Source organism: Podarcis gaigeae, assembly GCF_964106915.1.
Source record: "Podarcis gaigeae genome assembly, chromosome: 4".
Lineage (NCBI taxonomy): Eukaryota > Metazoa > Chordata > Lepidosauria > Squamata > Lacertidae > Podarcis > Podarcis gaigeae.
Window position 1 is genome coordinate 88,965,070 of NC_139677.1, and position 18,566 is coordinate 88,983,635.

The 18,566-nt window shown below is 42.5% G+C and overlaps 1 protein-coding gene across 4 annotated transcripts in view; it reads right to left on the reverse strand.

The window, feature by feature from the left end:
* The window catches only part of CNTN5 (contactin 5), a 701,719-nt gene that overhangs the window by 225,073 nt on the left and 458,080 nt on the right, over nucleotides 1-18,566 (reverse strand). For all 4 annotated transcript variants that reach the window (XM_083736193.1, XM_083736191.1, XM_083736192.1 and 1 more), the window contains 2 exons: nucleotides 3,902-4,025; nucleotides 2,640-2,815 (listed from right to left, as the gene is read on the reverse strand). In XM_083736193.1, coding sequence (XP_083592319.1) covers nucleotides 2,640-2,815; nucleotides 3,902-4,025 — 300 coding nt within the window. The remainder of the gene's footprint in view (nucleotides 1-2,639; nucleotides 2,816-3,901; nucleotides 4,026-18,566) is intronic.

Below are 18,566 nucleotides of genomic sequence, written 5' to 3' on the forward strand. Positions count from 1 at the left end.
CCTCCCAATGCTCCAAAGCAGATCTTGGGGACAGTAAAGGGCACACATAGGGTGAAGCGGGGGAGAAAATCCCACTGCAGCTGTGCTAATCCTTGCATTAGTGCAAGAGTTGGATATCACCGCTGAGTTCAAAGGAAGCTGCCTTGAACCAAGTCAGACTATTGGTCCCTCTAATTCTCCAGGGTTTTAGACAGGAGCATTTTCCAGATCTTCCTGGAGATTCCAGGTGCTGAACTTGGAACCTTTCTGCATGCAAAGCAGCTGTTCTACCCCTGAACTAAGGTTCTTTCCCAATGCAACATGGTCTCAGGTAAAGGTATACAGTATATAGACTTGCAGCCTTAATCATCCAAATGCTTTGGAAAGCGCTGTGCTCTATATTTAGACACACTCTGTCAATTTAGTAGAGTTACTACATAGAGACTTTGAAGGTAGGAACAGCATGGGAAAACCTGGGATCCTGCCCCATTCAGTTCATGTTTGATGCACAGTTGTGAGACTCTAAACTTCTGATAAATTGCTAGCAGTTTTCAAGTTCTAAACTCAGCAGGATGCAAGGGAAGCCAGAGATGTCACATTATCAATTCAAAGACCTTATCAGCAGGGCAATAAGCTCATATGGCACAGTGACAATTTTACAGAGGGGATCGCTACACATCATTACAAATTACCGTATCTTGTGAGAGTATTTGTTATTTTCGAGGACTTCAGAGCTCTGAAAAAAAGTTCCTCCCCATGCCTTGTGTTTCAAGAGGAAGATGGCAAATGCTGGGATATATGAATCGCAACATGAATGGTCAAGAGAGGAAGAAAGCACAAGGCCATCGTCTGAGTGTCAGAATCTAGCCAGAGCATAATTCAGGGAGTGGAGACCTGAACCAAGAAATAGAAGTGGGATTCTGTATGGACCTCCAACACCATAACTCTGTGTCAGGGACTGGACTGAAGAGGAAGAGGAGAGGTGAGGATCACACCCCCTTCTCCTGTAGCTTCCAGAGAAGAAGAAAGCAGCAGAGTTAGGAGGTGTTAGAAGGAGGAAGGGAGGCAGAGCAGCTAACTGACATGTTACTGAGCAGCATAACCGACCCCCCTTCTCCCAAAACAAGGAGTTCATTAAGGGTGCAAGAACCAAGGGCACAGAGACAATTGTCCATGGACGAATGCCGTAGAGGCAGGTGTTGTTGCTAGAAAGGAAGGGGGAGGAGCTCAGTGAGAGCATCATTGAGGAATGACTGGATTTCTTGTCTTTCACCGTGTCAGCTGAATAACGTCATAAGCAAGAACTTTCTTGTTTCCTCCCTGCTTCGTGGTGCCATCAGAGGAGGGAGACAATCAAGCAGCTGAGTTATCCAGCCCAAATAATTTTGTTTGTCCCACCAAAGACTCCATGTTCCCTGCTTTCACCTACAGCCCCACAAGAGTGAAGGTGGTTTCAGGCCCAGCAAGCAGTTCAGAACCAGCAGAGGACTTCACCTCTTAACCATTGCCTCGTTGGGGAAATGGAGAAGCCGCCGGAAAAGAACCAGGTGTGCATTGGGACTGAGCAGATGAACAGCAAAGCAAAGAGGAGGAGCTAATTGTGAAGACTCTCCTGGGGCTTCGCTGGGATAGTAGATCCCTGCTAAGTTACCATATGGCAGCTTTGCACTGTTCCACTCCCAGGCATGGGGAACTAACAGTGGACAGTAAGACACTGGAAAACTGTGCTCGTTATTTGACCACCTAAGTCCCAAAGGTGTAAATTCTAACTGAACCTGCTTGTTCCTCTCAGAACCTCAAGAGGGATGATTTCCAGAATGTCTCTATGCCCTTGGTTGGTGGGGGGAAGAAAGGAAAAAGTTATACTTTCAGGCTGTGAAAATTATCTCAAGGGAGCAGCATGGAAACCACTTGTTCTTGCCAGTCTAGTTGCCTTCCAACTCATGGAGGGTGACCTTCTGAAGTGGGTGGCTTCCTTTGCTTGTGGAAGCTCCCTGGGCATTTCAGAACCCCAATATTTCAGCAGGTCTTACGTCTGATATGAACATAAGAAGCTGTGTTATACTGAGTAAGACCATTGGTCAATATAGCTCAGTACTGACTATGTTGCCTGGCAATGACTCTCCAGGATTTCAGACCATGGTCTCTTCTGGTCCTACCTGGGGATACTGAAGACTGAATCTGGGACTTTCTGCCAGCAAAGCAGATGCTCTACCACTGAGGTATGGCCTTTCTGGCCTTGATACAGGCTTCTCCATGCCACTGCCATAACATGAAGTGGTATTTCATTATATAGTTCTTCTTTGATACATGAAGCGTTTCTTCACCAATGGCAACAGAACTATGGAAAACCACCAAGTATAAGAAACCTGTAACAAACCACAGTACTTGTTTGGGTGGCTGTATGGGGTAGTCATTATATGAAAGCTGTTTGCAGCATCCTACATAATCCAGCTAAATTCTAAACTGGGCCCTGTCTGAGACCATGGGAAGCCAATTACTTAGGAGATGCAAGATATGGCTGACGGCAGGCAGACCAGATGCTACAATCCTTCCAACACTTCCCAGTGCAAATCCTTCATTATTCAGGAAGTGGTATAATATCTTTATTCGAATCTGGATGAATATGGTAAAGAGATGAATAGTGTATGGCTACTCACATGCAAACTGAAGTGTAGCTTCTCTGCTCAATATGCTGCCAAACATGTTGGTGGTAAAGCACTGATACTGCCCAGAATCTTTTGTTTCGCTGGGGTTATTGATGATAATGCTCCCTTCTATCATGCTGTACCGGTAATCACTTTCGGTGTCTATCTCCGTTCCATTTCGGAGCCATCTTGGGAGGAAAGCAGAGAAAGTGGTCCATTTCAAGCAACATAGAAGATGTAAACACAGTGTAATTGTAAGAACAACGCTTTTCAGGTGTTGCTATCTGAAAGTGTGCTAACACTCAGGGGGGGAAATCACCACCCCCTGTTACCAATCTGGCTGCCTTCCAACTCACAGTGACCTTCTGAAGCGTGATGTACACATGGATGTTCCCTGTGCATTTTAGAACTCTAAAAACGAAATCTTTGCTTTTGTTCACCTATCTTCATGGTTCTATCCTAATTTGAAAACTAATCAATATGGACCAAAAGAGACAGAGAATCCTAATATTCTGGTAGCTCCATTGATAGAGCATGAAGACTCTGCATCTCAGGGTCATTGGTATCGAGTTCCACGTTGGGCAAGAGGTTCCTGCTTTGCAAGGGGGTTGGACTAGATGACCCTTGGGTTACTTCCAACTCTGTGGTTCTGGTGATTCTGATTCCAGGAAGCTCCTCACTTCAGATAGTCAACCTCCATGTGATGGAAATTGCAAAGCGAGCGGGGTGTTTGGAACTAGAGTGCTGGCCCCTCTCATCTGCTAACTTAGCATGTTATCTGAAAACCTGAAGAAGGCTATTTATTTATTATATGGATAAAAGGATTTCTGCACTGCCAATATCATAAAATATCATGGTGGCGTGCAACAATAAAGCAGAAAACACCATTAAAATCAGTATAAATCACCAGCTTTAAAAACTATTCAAGAGGCTCCTGAAGGTCAACAGAAAGGATGTCTTCCGGATCTCTGCTGGAAGAGCGTTCCACAGCATGGGGAACAGTGACATTAAATGCCCAGTTTCTTGCTGAGGCCAGTCAGGCCTCTGGATCACATTACATACCTGTGTAATTAACATAACTTTTGTGAAACAATTAGACACGACGGAGAAAATCGATGGTCAAAATTACCTGCTTTTTAATTTTTTTATATAAAAAAACAGTTTAAGAGTACATAACAAGGGCACAAAGCCACATATATATTTCAGAAATACTTCTGGATCAAATAAGTAACCAACCCAGGGAGAATGAATCTGGCAAGCATTTTGTTTTTTACCTGTAGGTTGGCGCTGGGTTCCCTCGTGCTTGACAGGTGAGGGATACTTTCTTCTCATCTGAATCCATGGGGAAAATTACATTGTCAGGCTCTTGTATAAACACCGGCCCATAATCGACACTCTCTGTGAGGAGAGAAAGGACATTTTTTTTCCAGAGGTCAATGAAAGCTTTGTACAGTAAGGTTTTTTTGGGGGGGGCATACTTGAGTTATTTCAGACATGGTTCATACATTCATGTTCCTTCCTCGATTACTGGCTCAGCAAGTAGAAATGTAGAATCATAGATTTGGAAGGGACCACAAGGGTCCTCTAGTTTAACCCCCTGCAATGCAGGAATCTTTTGCCCAGTGTGGGGCTCAATTGAAAAACTTTATTGTCACTTGTACAACTTGTATACAGTGAGATTACACGAGTACCCCCCACTCAGCTCTCTTGGTCTTAATTTCTGTCATTTACTGACACACACACACCAAACCCGAAAGTCATTTGCCCTGTTGTTACCTTTTCATTTAGCAGCCTAACAGCTCAAGGATAGAAGCTGTTCTTTACCCTGTTGGTGTGACTAATCATGCTTCTATATCTTCTGCCTGAGGGCAGGAGATCAAGAAAGTGCCGACCAGGGTGTGAATCATCCCTGAGAATTTTCCTCACTCTCCTGAGGCAACATTCTTCCGCAATGTCATCCAGTGGATTCAAGGGACAGCCCATAATATCTTGTGCTGTATTCACCACCCTCTGTAGGCACTTCCTATCATATGATGTCAAACCAGTGTACCACACCGTGTTGCAGTATAAAAGAACACTTTCTATTGTGGACCGGTAGAAGGAGATCATCAAATGTTGGTTGACATCGTTCTTTCACAATACATGACCCTGAGATTAAAAGTCTTATGCTCTACCAGCTGAGCTATCCCAGTGATTGCTTGCACATGTGAAAAGGCTACCTTACAGTCCGAATACAAGAAGAGCCGGCTGAGTCACACCAATGTCCCGTCTAGTTCATCATCCCATCCTCACAATGGCCAAACCAAATGCCTGTGGGAAGCTGGCCATGAGCACAACAGTACTCTGCCCACCTGTGATGTCAAGCAACTGGTATTCAGAGGAATGAATGCCTCTGGCTCTGGAGGTAGAGCACAGCCTTTGATAGACTTGCCCTCCATGAATGTGCCTAATCCTCTTTAAAATATGTTTACTATTTCTCAAGAGTGGAACTGCTAAAAGTCAACAAAATGCACAAATCAATCGGAGGAAAACAACCTCTCCCATAACTGCGAGTGTAACTGTGACTGGGTGAAATACAGAAGTTGCTTAAATCATCTTCATATTCAACGTTAAGAAGTAAATATGGAGCGATGGGCCCGGTCACTGGTAGCTTTCTTCTCTATAAATCTGTCTAACCCCTTTTAAAACCACCCCAGTTGGTGGCCGTCACTGTAAGTTCCATAGCGTAGCTACACATTTCATGAAAAACTTTATTTTCTGTATCCTGAGTCTTCCAACATTCAGCTTCATTGGCTATCCATGAGTTCTAGTGTTAGGAGAGCTGGAGAAAAACTATTCACCTTCTACTTTCTCCATGCCATGAATAATTTCATGAACTTCTTTTCTCTAAACTAAAAAGGCCCAAACCTGCAATCATTCCTCACAGGGGAGTTGTTCAATGGAGGGGAGAAAACAAGAGAGACTTGCGCATGGTTCTCTGAAGACTAACAAACTCATTTTGGCATCAGGTTTTGTTGAGGAGCGTTTGAAGATTGCTTATCTGGGGCTGCCAGATGTCTAGGAAAACACAACAACCATCAGCTTAGTCTCCTTCTGTACTGTGAGATGTTTCAACATGCAAAAAAATCAGCAGGGCAGGACTGGTATTGAGGTTCTCCAATACTACTACCCTTGAGGACACCTCAACCTGCTTGGTCTGTAAGGTCTCTGGGCAACAGGGTTGTTGGCCCAGTCACAGCATCTTTATTTTGCCTCTTGCTCAACTCCATAGCTCTCCTATCCCAATAACAATAGTAGTAATTATCTCTCTTTCAAAGGAACACATGCATAATAGGTGATGGAATATGCTTCCTTTTTCTTCGTCAGAGGGGACAGAAGGCTGACAACAGGTGTTGGCATTGTGGGACATTTGCTGAGGCCCACATCCTGCCAGGGCTCCCACTATGAACCTCTGGATTCTCTGGCTCCCCTCCCCGGTGTTGCTACTAGCTCATCTGCCCTCTCCAAGCATGGCAAAAATGAAAACACAGATCACTGATCATGCCCTCTCCTGTGTAAATTGGACCCAGCAGGAAAGGGTAAGCAAATGTGATTAGGACGTGAGCACCTAGCTCAGGGTTTCCCAAGCTTGGGTCTCCAGCTGTTTCTGGACTACAGCTCCCATCGCCCCTGACCACTGGTCCGGCTAGCTAGGGATGATGGGAGTTGTAGTCCAAAAAGAGCTGGAGACCCAAGTTTCAGAAATGCTGATCTAGCCTATGGTGATAAGGCATCTGCTTTTCATACAGATGTTCTCCAGTTCTATCCCCAGCATCTCCAGGCAGGGCTAGGGATGTCACCTGTCTGCAAACCCACAGAGCAGCGGTCGGTCAGTGTAGACCACATTGAGGTAGAGGGACCAATTGTCTGACTCAATCTGAGGCAGCTTCCTATGGTTCCCTAGTCAGCATTGCTCCTGATGGTGGTTTTACTTTGTGGCAGTGGTGCGTAGCTATGATCTGCTATTCTAAACTTCCCACAATGCAATGCTATATGAGACACCGTAGAAGATGACTCACTGTATTAGGAACAGACAGGCAAGCGTGAGTGCAGAGGGGCTCTGTCAGCTGCCCAAAGGTGCCACATGCTGACATTAGGCCTGTATTTCCTCACTGATGAACCTCCATGTGGGGAAATGCCTCACCATTTGAATTTCTACCTTGTCACACAGCTACTCAGACTCATGAGGAGGATGGAAATGGCAACATTAACTATCCAGGAACAAGGTAACGCTTTTTTTTACAGCACTTTGCATAATCACTGCTCTATAACCATCAAATAATTTGCTTCGTAACTTTTGGTGTCTAATTCCCGTGACATGGATGCTCTTAAACAAGCCAACGATTTTCATCTGCTAATTTGGAAGATTTTCACTTATGCACCAAAATAGCCTTATGCATAAGTGTTTGCATGATTGGGCTCTTCTGCTTCTCAGCAGACATAATGATTCAGATCAATCCTTGTCAATTTGGGACCTCATAGGAGCATGAAGGAGGTAGCTAGGAAATTGCAGATATGAATATCAGCAATCTATCTACAGGAGACTCATAGGAAGACATCTGCAGATATTTATTTCCCATTACTTTTCTACTCCACCCATCTTCAAACGAGCAGCGTGGCTTACAACATCTGAAAACAGCACCACAGACAAAATAGGTAACAAACCTGAAAATCCATTCATGTGAAAGACACAGCTTGCTATTTTTAAAAGGTGGAGGTTCTAGTTATGAGCCTCCTCAGGAACAAATCCCATCAAATTCAGTACCGCTTTCTCTCAGTTGAGCATGAATAAGACATTAGCCTGAAGTTTATGTCCAGAACCATGCACCTTATTACTGTCTAGAATCAAGCTTACTGTATTCTACAATTATTTTAATTAAAACTTAAAGTAAAAACAAAAAACAGCAACACGCACAGGCTTGAAAGCATTAGGAACATACAGGCTTTTGCCATTGCAAATGCATATGTCTTTAAGGTGTCATGAGATTCACTGGTTTTCTTACTGCTACAGGTTAAAGACAAACCTGTCACATAGTTTGGCCACATTCCCACCATACCTTTAAATTGCTATGATACCACTTTAAAACATCATGGGTTTCTCTCAAAGAACCCTGGGAAGTGTAGTTTGTTAAGGGTGGTGAGAGTTGTTAAGAGAGAACCCTATCATGTAGCTACAATTCCCAGAGTTCTCCATGGATAGAGATTGATTGTTAGAACATTTTGCTTTTGACAGTGGAAATGCTACTACTACTACTACTACTAAACATATGTGTTGGAGAGAGCACACACACATTGTTTTTAGCCTCCATCTTTCTCAATGGACAATGGAGTGATGTCAAACAACTGCATTAGCAGCACTAAACTGACCTCCCCAAGACATAGATCAAGGGAAGTAATAGTGCCACTGTATTCTGCTCTGGTCAGACCTCACCTGGAGTACTGTGTCCAGTTCTGGGCACCACAGTTTAAGAAGGACACTGACAAACTGGAACGTGTCCAGAGGAGGGCAACCAAAATGGTCAAAGGCCTGGAAACGATGCCTTATGAGGAACGGCTAAGGGAGCTGGGCATGTTTAGCTTGGAGAAGAGGAGGCTAAGGGGTGATATGATAGCCATGTTCAAATATATAAAAGGATGTCACATAGAGGAGGGAGAAAGGTTGTTTTCTGCTGCTCCAGAGAAGCGGACACGGAGCAATGGATCCAAACTACAAGAAAGAAGATTCCACCTAAACATTAGGAGGAACTTCCTGGCAATAAGAGCTGTTTGACAGTGGAATTTGCTGCCAAGGAGTGTGGTGGAGTCTCCTTCTTTGGAGGTCTTTAAGCAGAGGCTTAAAGGAGTGCTCTGATGGTGTTTCCTGCTTGGCAGGGGGTTGGACTCGATGGCCCTTGTGGTCTCTTCCAACTCTATGATTCTATGATTCTATAAACCTGGGCAGTGTGTATGGAGGTCCTGGGCTGCCCAGATGACAAAACCCTGCTCTCAGCCTTCCTTATCTGGTCCAAAGGAAAGCAGAGCAATAAGTTTGCCACCAGCTTGGCTGCAGGTGTTGCCCTGCATACAAAGCACCATCCAGCCATCCTATGGACTCAACTCAGGATGAGTGATGTCATCAACATTTCAAATTAATGTACATGGAATTATTCCACCTCCAACTCATAAAGTCAGGATGTACTCTGGGGAGAATCCCCTTGCCCCAAAATCCTTCCTCTTGTTTTATAATGTAAAGCAAGGTCGTTTCGAATTTCTGTGCTAATTTTGTTCCATGGTTCCGCCATCTTCATTCCTCAGACCGACTAAGGTGCTGAAAGCTTGCTCATTCTTTGAAGTGGAACACTCTAATCCCTTCCTCTTGATTAAGTGATGGTTGATTGCTGAAATTTACTTTAATGTGTTTTTCTTCTTTTTAAAAAACGGGAATGTAATTTAAGAACAATACTTTTTTCTCTGAGTAATCAGTTTGCTCGGGAGTCTCTAAGTTGGAAAAGCCAGTCATGGTCTCAGGAAAGAAGCATGTTAATGTGACTTTTAAAGCATGACTCTGGCAGTTTTAGTAGTAGTAGTAACAACTGTAATTATAATTATAATTCCTTTTGAACAAGTGACTATTTCTCACCCCATGCTACAATTCTAAATTGGTAGTGTGGGAATGTGCATGGGTCCTAAAAGGAAGCAAATCAGTATAAAAAATTATGAGTTCCTATTGAAAATAGTTTCACCTCCCCCTCCCTAAAGTGATTTTCTACAGTGCTCATAGTTGCTGACTCAATTCTGAGTTTAGTTGAGGGGAATTCATTTATCACTGGTGCAGATCATCCTTAGTAAGTGTTCTAACACTCATTCTGATTTCTTTATTACTTTTTAGGGCTGAGTCAAAATAGCTGCTCCACAATATTTATGGATGGCAAAACTAGAGGGGTACTCAGTATTCTTGAGTCAGGGAGAGTGGTAGAGTTCTCCCACAGTTTTTAATTCAGAAAATTCTCTTTCCCAAATTTTCAGCTCAATGTTCAGTGACTGAAATGGGAAGCGTAGGCGTGAAGCCATTTCCTTCCTTCAACATTAGTCAAATAATGTTGAAAGATATTAAAACTGGATCAACATCAAATCAAAAATTCACAGAAGGGAAATTTGGGAGGCCATTTTGCTGAATATTTTCCAGGAGATGATGGGCATTCTTTTACAGTTCAGGAGGAAACTGAAAATGATATTTATTTATTTTAAGGGCAGAAGGTACTCTTCTGATAAAAGGGGAGACTGATGGGCAACATTGTGCCTATAGGTCACATTTAGGACTCCAGATTAATACCCTCAAGCACTGAGAGGCTTGATGATACTATTCCTGAAACACTGACTGATGGTGACTGGTTGGAAATTATCCAAGAGGTTTTTTTTAAGCAGAGGAATCAGCTGCCACCTTTTGGCCCCATTGCCTTCCTATGTTAAGAACATAAGAATGTAGGAACAGCCTGATGGATCAGACCAATAGCCCATCCTGTTTTCACAGTAGCCTGTGGGAAACTAGAATTTATTTTTTAAAAAGGCAAAACCAGAATTACAACTCATTAAATAAGTAGATGCCAGGGCAGAGGAATTAAATCTCTACCCCCGCTACAAAATTCTCCAAGCTGCCTGCTTATCGACTTTTATTCTCTGTCTTTCACGCCAATATGTGAGCAAGAATGTAAAATGGGAAGGGATATTAATAGGTTATAAAGAGTCATGGCAAGGATGTTGATACATAATAAATCAAAGACATCCCTTAACAAAGACAGATCTGTTGAGATATAGATATAGACAGGCATATGCCATCACTTACGACTGTAATTTCCCAAGGGCAGAAACCCTCCCTCCTGTTCTTCATCAGGACTTTTAGAAACACCTGTCAGTATTTTTTTTTATAATAATAATAATAAAAACCAATTTCTGAAACTCAGCAACGTCAGTACTTGCTATTGTCACAACGGTGTGTCTCCCGGGACTCTGTCGATTTTAAATATACCTCTGTGCTTATTAGTTTTGCTTTTTGCAGAGGGTACTTGTGGAAAGTACCCACAAAAGCTTCCTTCACACACAAAACACCCTGCCTTGTGGAAACTGCTAACGTTCTGAATGAATTGAAAACCTCATATTTACCATACTTTTCCATGTATTAGACGACGGTTTTTTATTCCAAAATAAAGTAAAAAATGGGGAGAGGGGGTCATCTTATACATGAGTAGTGCAGAGGGGGGGATGGGCGATTGGTTGCATCCGCAAGCAGGATCTAGCGATTGGGTGGGTGAATGGCGTCTGCTGCAAGGGCTGCTTTGGATTGGCTGCTGCTTTGTCAAATGGGCGGGTTATTAGCTGATGCGGCAAGGGCTGCTTTGGATTGGCTGCCGCTTCCGCAATTTGCCTTGCGTCGCTTGTGATTGTTCGCGTTTGCCAGTTGGGTGAATGATATTTGGTTCAGCATTCCCACCCTCACCCCCCAAAAAAATTGCTCAACAACTGTGGGCATTACCCCTCAAAAAACCCCAACAACTCTGGTCAATTCTCCCCCCAAAAAGCTCAATACATGGGGGCATCTTATAGACCAGGCATTGGCGAACTTGGCCCTCCAGATGTTTTGAGACTACAATTCCCATCATCCATGACCACTGGTCCTGTTAGCTAGGGATGATGGGAGTTGTAGTCCCAAAACATCTGGAGGGCCAGGTTTGCCTATATTTGACATCCAATGAAACCGCATGTCAGAAGATTCCGGAAAGAACCATTTCACACAGCACATACCATAGCTGAAGTATAGAACTTGCTCCCATAGGAGGCAGCAATGGCCATCAAATTGGATGGTCTTAAAAAGAGGATTTGACAAACTCATTGGAAAGGCTGTCAATGGCCACTAGGCCTGATGACTGTGCATTGTCTTCGCAATCTGAGACAGTAGTGCTTCTAATAATAGTTGTTAGAAGCCCCGGGAGTATGCTCTTGTGCTCAGGTTCTCCTTGTAAATTTCTCACAGGTATCTAGTTGGCCACTGCGAGAACAGGTTCCTGGAATGGATGGGCTACTGGCCTCATCTCACAAGGCTTTTTTTTTAATTGTTCACGCTGGCTGGGGCTGATGGGAGTTGGAGTCTTATCAGGAGTGTCCTACAGCATTTCTCAGAATAATTTTGATATAGACAAAAGCAAGGTTCATTCATTAGAAAGAAGCACATGCTCTTTCCATGTAGTAAAAAAGAAAGAAAGAAAAGATAAGTGCTAAGACGGCTCAGAGAAATCAGGTGCTCTCTGTTGTTTGACACATCATTTTCACTTTGGTACTCATTCTTTGGATATTTGCCTTCAATTTACTGTTGCTCTGTCTATAAGTCAGGTGATTCCTCCTCAGGGTCTTTCAATTAACCTTCATTACTGGGGAAAGAGACAGTCTGATCTCTTAATCAGCTCTGAAATTCTCAGCGTAATGTGTACAGAAAGCAACTTTAAAAAATATAAAAAATATTGCCGTGTCTTTGAAGACACATGGCTGTCTGCTATAGATCTCCAAGCCAGACTGAAGACTCTGGGTGATGCTTTCCTACAGCAGATTACCAAACATTCAAAGGGAGAGAGAGATCGTTGTCCTGGGAGACAACCACTGAGATATACAAACATAATAAATAGTAATGAATAATAATAACTACCCTGATATTTGTTGGAACTCAAACTCTGCCAAGAATGAACTATAGGAATATGGAGTACAGTGGTACCTCGGGTTAAGTACTTAATTCGTTCCGGAGGTCCGTTCTTAACCTGAAATTGTTCTTAACCTGAAGCACCACTTTAGCTGATGGGGCCGTGCTACTGGAGCACAATTTCTGTTCCCATCCTGAGGCAAAGTTCTTAACCCGAGGTACTATTTCTGGGTTAGCAGAGTCTGTAACCTGAAGCGTCTGTAACCTGAAGCATACCGAGGTACCACTGTATAGGATATATGGAAAGAGGCCTACTGGGCAGTCCACCACTGTCTACCTTATTCCCACCAGCAGATCCTGCACTATTCCTGCCCACAGCGTATTCCTTGTAAGGATGCTATGTTGTCATTCCATGGGCATTTTTGGACTCATCTCTAAGAGGAAGGTCTCTAAAACTCATTTTGTTCATGAACCTAGAGATATTTAACTGCTGCAATTGCCTTTTATGGTATATTTACTCTGAGAGCTTTGTGATATTTGTTGTTATATTACCTGGTGTTTGTATTTAATCTGCCACCTGTTTTTATAGTGGTTCCCCCCCCTTTTTTTGTTGTATGAATGTTGCTAGTCAATTTGAACATTGGTTTTTTTTTTTTTTTTTTTTTTAACCGCAGGCAGCGGAAGCCTGCGGTCTCGGGACCCGGCGGGCGCCAGGAGCAACCCCCGAAACGTTGAGGGAACCCCGTAAGGGGCTCCGGATCGCAGAGGGGGCAGCGGCGCTGTGGGTCTATGCGCATTCAGCGGAGCGAAGCCGCGCTGCTGTTGCCGGTGAGCGCCGACCTTTCTTCCTGCAACACAAGATTCTGAAACGCAACAACCCGTGAGTAACTGAGGATTTTACTAAATTTTGGGACTAAAAATACTGAAAATAAGCTGAAAGCGGAGTGACGAGGAAAAGGAAGTCCGTCTTCCGCAGCCATTGACTTTTAAAGCAAAGAGCAGGAGGAGTGGAGGCACAGAGAGAACTTTTGACAGCTCAGATTGAGCACCCGCAGAAATTACTTTCAACCCCCTTAAAGACTGTAAGTAACTGATTCTTGGACTTTTATCAGGACTTATATATCCTCTTCTTTGTGGATTACAACTTTACTTAAGAAGCCCAGGTGTCAGAACTGCCTGAGCAGTAGAACTGTCAGACTGCAAATTTGGATACATTGTATTTAAACTTTGAGACAATCTGAGGGAGTTCAGAATGGTTACGTTCTTGCACTACGGAACTCCAGTAAGCACAACTTGAAATATTGTGGCAAACTTAAAACCAACTCTGCTAAAACTACTTTTGTGAAGATTCCTAAGTATTGGTTCAGATTTTGTATGATTGGAATGGACTCTTCTTCTTAGGACATTTTATGCTCCCCCTAGAGGATTGAGGATTTATAACAAAAACATTGTTTTACTTTCTATTTCCCGGCCCTCTGTTTGACTGTTACCACCTGGGCCGTTGCTTTCTCATGGGAACAACTCAGCTTGACCTTGACTGCTAGATAACTCTGGAATGAGTGGCGCAAAAAGAAAGGGATTAAGAACTAGACAAACAACTCTGACAACCTTAACTGCAGCCTCACAAACACGCAGATCATCTGTGCCTACTCTGCCCTCGGAGGAAAAAGCTACCTCCCTGTCACAGGCAGGGGAGGGAGAAACTGAGGAATTACAACTAGAAGAGATGGCCTCAGGAGGATCTGGTTCTGTATTAGAGAGAATTCTTGAGAAATTGGAGTCTTTGGACAGGAAAGTTGACCAACAAACTGCGAAAATTGACCTTAATACAGAAACTTTAAACAAATTATCTGGGCAAGTTGCACAAAATGCACAAGCAATCGGACAACTGAAGGAGGCTGCAGGTGAAAATCAGAAACTGGCCGAAGAGACCAGCCAAAGAGTGGGAGAGTTGGAAAAAGAAGTAAGGCCGCTCAGCAAGCAGGTTGGGGAACACCAGACCTACCTCTCTATGTTGGAACTTCGGAACAGGGAGACTAACTTAAGGATAAGATCGATACCAGAAGCGGAAGAAGGCAATCTAGCTGAGTTTTTGACCAAAGAATTCTCCAAGTTCTGGGGTCTAGAGGAGGAAGACTTTAAAATTGTGTCAGCCTTCAGACTTGGAAGACTCATAAAGAGAGAGAAGCCCAGAGACTGTTTGATTACGTTGAGATCAAAGGAGGAAAGGGACAAGATTTTGGGCCTGCACTACGGAAGATCCCTGAACATTTCGGACAAAAGAATTGAGATTTTTAAGGACATTCCTAAACAGCTGTTGGACCTCAGATCTGAATATCTGGACTTAGTAAAACTGCTGAGAAGCAACTCAATCATCTTTAGGTGGGACTTTCCCCAAGGATTATCCTTTACCTTTAGAGGGAAGAAGATTAAAATCAGAACTTTGGAAGATAGGGATAAGTTTTTGACTGCCTACGGAGAGGACCTTCATAAAGGACTTGAACTACCCCCAGGGCCTGAACCACCACAGGTACCTGCACCACAGAACCCTGAAGACTCACAGAACAAAACACCATCCCAAGGAAATTAAACAGATTCATCCAGGATGTCTCTGCAACTTTTAAGCTGGAATATAAATGGCTGTAACAGCCCGGAAAAAAGGAAGAAAATCTTTCACATATTAAAAAAGGAGCAACTAGACATTACTTGTCTACAAGAAACACATGTGACTAGGCCCCACAGAAAAATATTGGTAAATAAAAGGTTAGGCCAAGAATTTATATCTTCGGATTCAGTTAAGAAGAGAGGAGTGGTGATATATGCAAAGGAGAGCCTCTCACCAAAATTTCTATTTAAAGATGAACATGGAAGAATTTTGGCAATTGAAATACAGCACCAAGGAGAGAAAATTTTGATATTAGGAATCTACGCTCCAAATGAAGGGAAATCAGAATTCTACAAGAAGTTGCATGAGATTATGCTGGACTATCTGGACTACGATAACATCATCATGATGGGAGATATGAATGGGATCGTCTCAACGAACATGGATAGGTCACAAAGCCAAAAGGTTACTAAAGATGGCAGACTACCAAAGACCTTTTTCGAAATGACAGACAACATGGACTGGATTGACATATGGAGGACAAAGAACCCCTTGGGGAAAGAAGGAACATTTTTCTCTGAAGCCCAACTGACTTGGACAAGAATTGACCAAATATGGATTTCTAGAGGTCTGGCTCCTAAGGTTAGGAAAGTGGAAATCTGCCCAAAGACCTGCTCCGATCATAACGCGTTGAAAATGGACATGACACTATTACCAACCGGCTCCTTTAGATGGAAGATGAATGACAACTTGTTTAGAGATCAGGAGATTATTAAGAAGGCCAAAAAAACAATAAAGGACTATTTTGAGATAAATTTGAACACTGCAGTGGAAAAAAGAACAATCTGGGACGCAAGCAAAGCTGTGATGAGAGGGTTCTTGATACAACAGAACGCCATAAAGAAAAGACTACAAAATGAGAAAAAGGATAAGATTTTGGGGAAAATTAAAGAATTAGAGAAGAAACTAAGAGTAAACCCGAAGTCACAGCCGATCTTGAGAGAAATTAAACTTCATCAGGCACAATATTCCAAACTGATAAATCAGGAAATAGAATGGAAGATTAAATTAATGAAACAAAAAACATTTGAATCGGCTAACAAATGTGGGAAACTGCTGGCTTGGCAGTTGAAGAAGAGACAAAAGTTGAACATAGTAACAAATTTGGAAATAGAAGGAAGATATATTCAGAACCCGGTGGAAATTAGAAAATGTTTCCAGAAATATTTTAAGAAATTATACACTCAAGGGCCACAAAATGAGGAAGAGATTGCAAAATTTTTGGAGAAAAATGGACTTAAAAAACTATCACAAGAAAATAGATCACTCCTGAATAGTAAAATAACACGATTAGAGATAGAACATGCCATTCAGAATATGAAGCTGGGCAAGTCTCCAGGGCCAGATGGCTTGACCTCCAAGTACTATAAGACATTAAGTGACTATTTGATTCAACCACTGATGGAGGTCAGCAATGAAATTATGGAGGGAAAGAAGGCGCCTGAATCGTGGAAGGAAGCTTTCATCACATTGATACCAAAATCAGAAACTGAAAAGACACAACTTAAGAACTACCGTCCCATTTCCCTTTTAAATGTGGATTATAAAATATTTGCTGATGTTTTGGCAGGAAGATTCAAAAGAGTTTTAAATGAGATAATTCATAAAGACCAGGCAGGCTTTCTCCCAGGAAGACACTTGTTTGCTAATACAAGGAACATTATTGACATTTTGGAACTTTTGCAAACAAATATTAACACTAAAGCAGTTTTAATTTTTATAGACGCGGAGAAGGCCTTCGATAACATCTCTTGGAAATTTATGAAGGGGAATTTAAAAGAAATGGGAGTGGGGCGGGGTTTTGAAAATGGGATTGATGCGATTTACTCAGAACAAAAGGCAAAACTGATAGTTAACAATGTGGTTACAGAAGAGTTTAAGATTGAAAAAGGGACACGACAAGGCTGCCCGATTTCCCCCTTGCTGTTTATTTCTGTCCTGGAGGTGCTCTTGAACTTGATTAGAGGGGACCGGTTGGTGCAAGGGATTTAGATCGGAGCGAAACAATATAAACTTAAAGCTTTTGCAGATGACCTTGTTTTGACATTGCAAGAGCCAGAATCTAGCACAAAAAGAGTGTTACAATTGATTCAGGACTTTGGTCGGGTGGCGGGTTTCAAACTAAACAAACAGAAAACTAAGGTGTTGGGAAAAAACTTGACAGATACAGAGTTGGAACGGTTTCAGAGAGAAACAGAATTAAATTTGGTAAAAAGGGTGAAGTACCTAGGGGTAAATATAACAGCAAAAAATTTATGTCTCTTTAAGGATAACTATGATAAATGTTGGTCTGAAATTAAGAGAGACTTGGACAGCTGGACAAATTTGAAGCTCTCTTTGTTAGGCCGAATTGCTGCTATCAAGATGAATGTATTGCCAAAGATGTTGTTTTTGTTTCAAACATTGCAGATTGTAGACAAAACGGAGTGTTTCCGGAAGTGGCAGAGAGATATTTCTAAATTTGTCTGGCAGGGCAAAAAGCCCAGAATTAAGTTCAAGATACTAACTGATGCGAAAGAAAGAGGGGGCTTTGCCCTGCCAGACTTAAGGCTGTACTATGAAGCCGCAGCTTTCTGCTGGCTAAAAGACTGGCTACTTCTAGAAGACACTGATGTCTTAGATCTGGAAGGTTTTAACAATGCATTTGGTTGGCATGCATACTTATGGTATGATAAAGTTAAGATCAATAAGGCCTTTAAGAATCATATCGTCAGGAAAGCAGTGTTTAATGTCTGGACAAAATACAAAGACCTATTGGAAAATAAAACTCCAAGATGGCTATCACCTCTGGAGGCCAAGGCCCGAAAAAGACCCAATATGGAGGCCAAATGGCCGAAATATTGGGAAATAATAGAGAAAGAGGGCAATAATTGGAAATTGCAGAGTTTGGAAAAAATGAAAGACAAAGTGCGAGACTGGTTACACTACGCTCAGATCCAAGAAATTTTTAAAAATGATAAAAAGTTAGGATTCCAGGTGGAGAAATCGAAGTTGGAAACAGAACTGTTAGAACCTAAGACTAAAGTACTCTCAAGAATGTATAACTTGCTGTTGAAATGGAATACACAAGATGAAATGGTTAAGTCGGCCATGATAAAGTGGGCACAGGATATTGGGCATAATATTATGTTTGAGGATTGGGAAAGGTTGTGGACCACGGGGATGAACTTCACGGCATGTAATGCTCTGAAGGAAAATGTAATGAAAATGATATATAGGTGGTACATGACCCCAGTTAAACTTGCCAAAATATGCCATGTGCCAGACAATAAATGTTGGAAATGTAAGGAAAATGAAGGAACATTCTTTCACCTCTGGTGGACTTGTCCCAGGGTGAAGGCCTTCTGGGAAATGATATATAATGAGCTGAAAAAGGTATTTAAGTATACCTTCCTTAAGAAACCAGAGGCCTTCCTCTTGGGCATTGTCGGCCAGATGGTGCCAAAGAAGGATCGAACATTCTTTTTGTACGCAACAGCAGCAGCAAGGATACTTATCGCTAAGAAGTGGAAAACTCAAGATCTACCCACGCTGGAAGAATGGCAGATGCAGCTGATGGACTATATGCAAC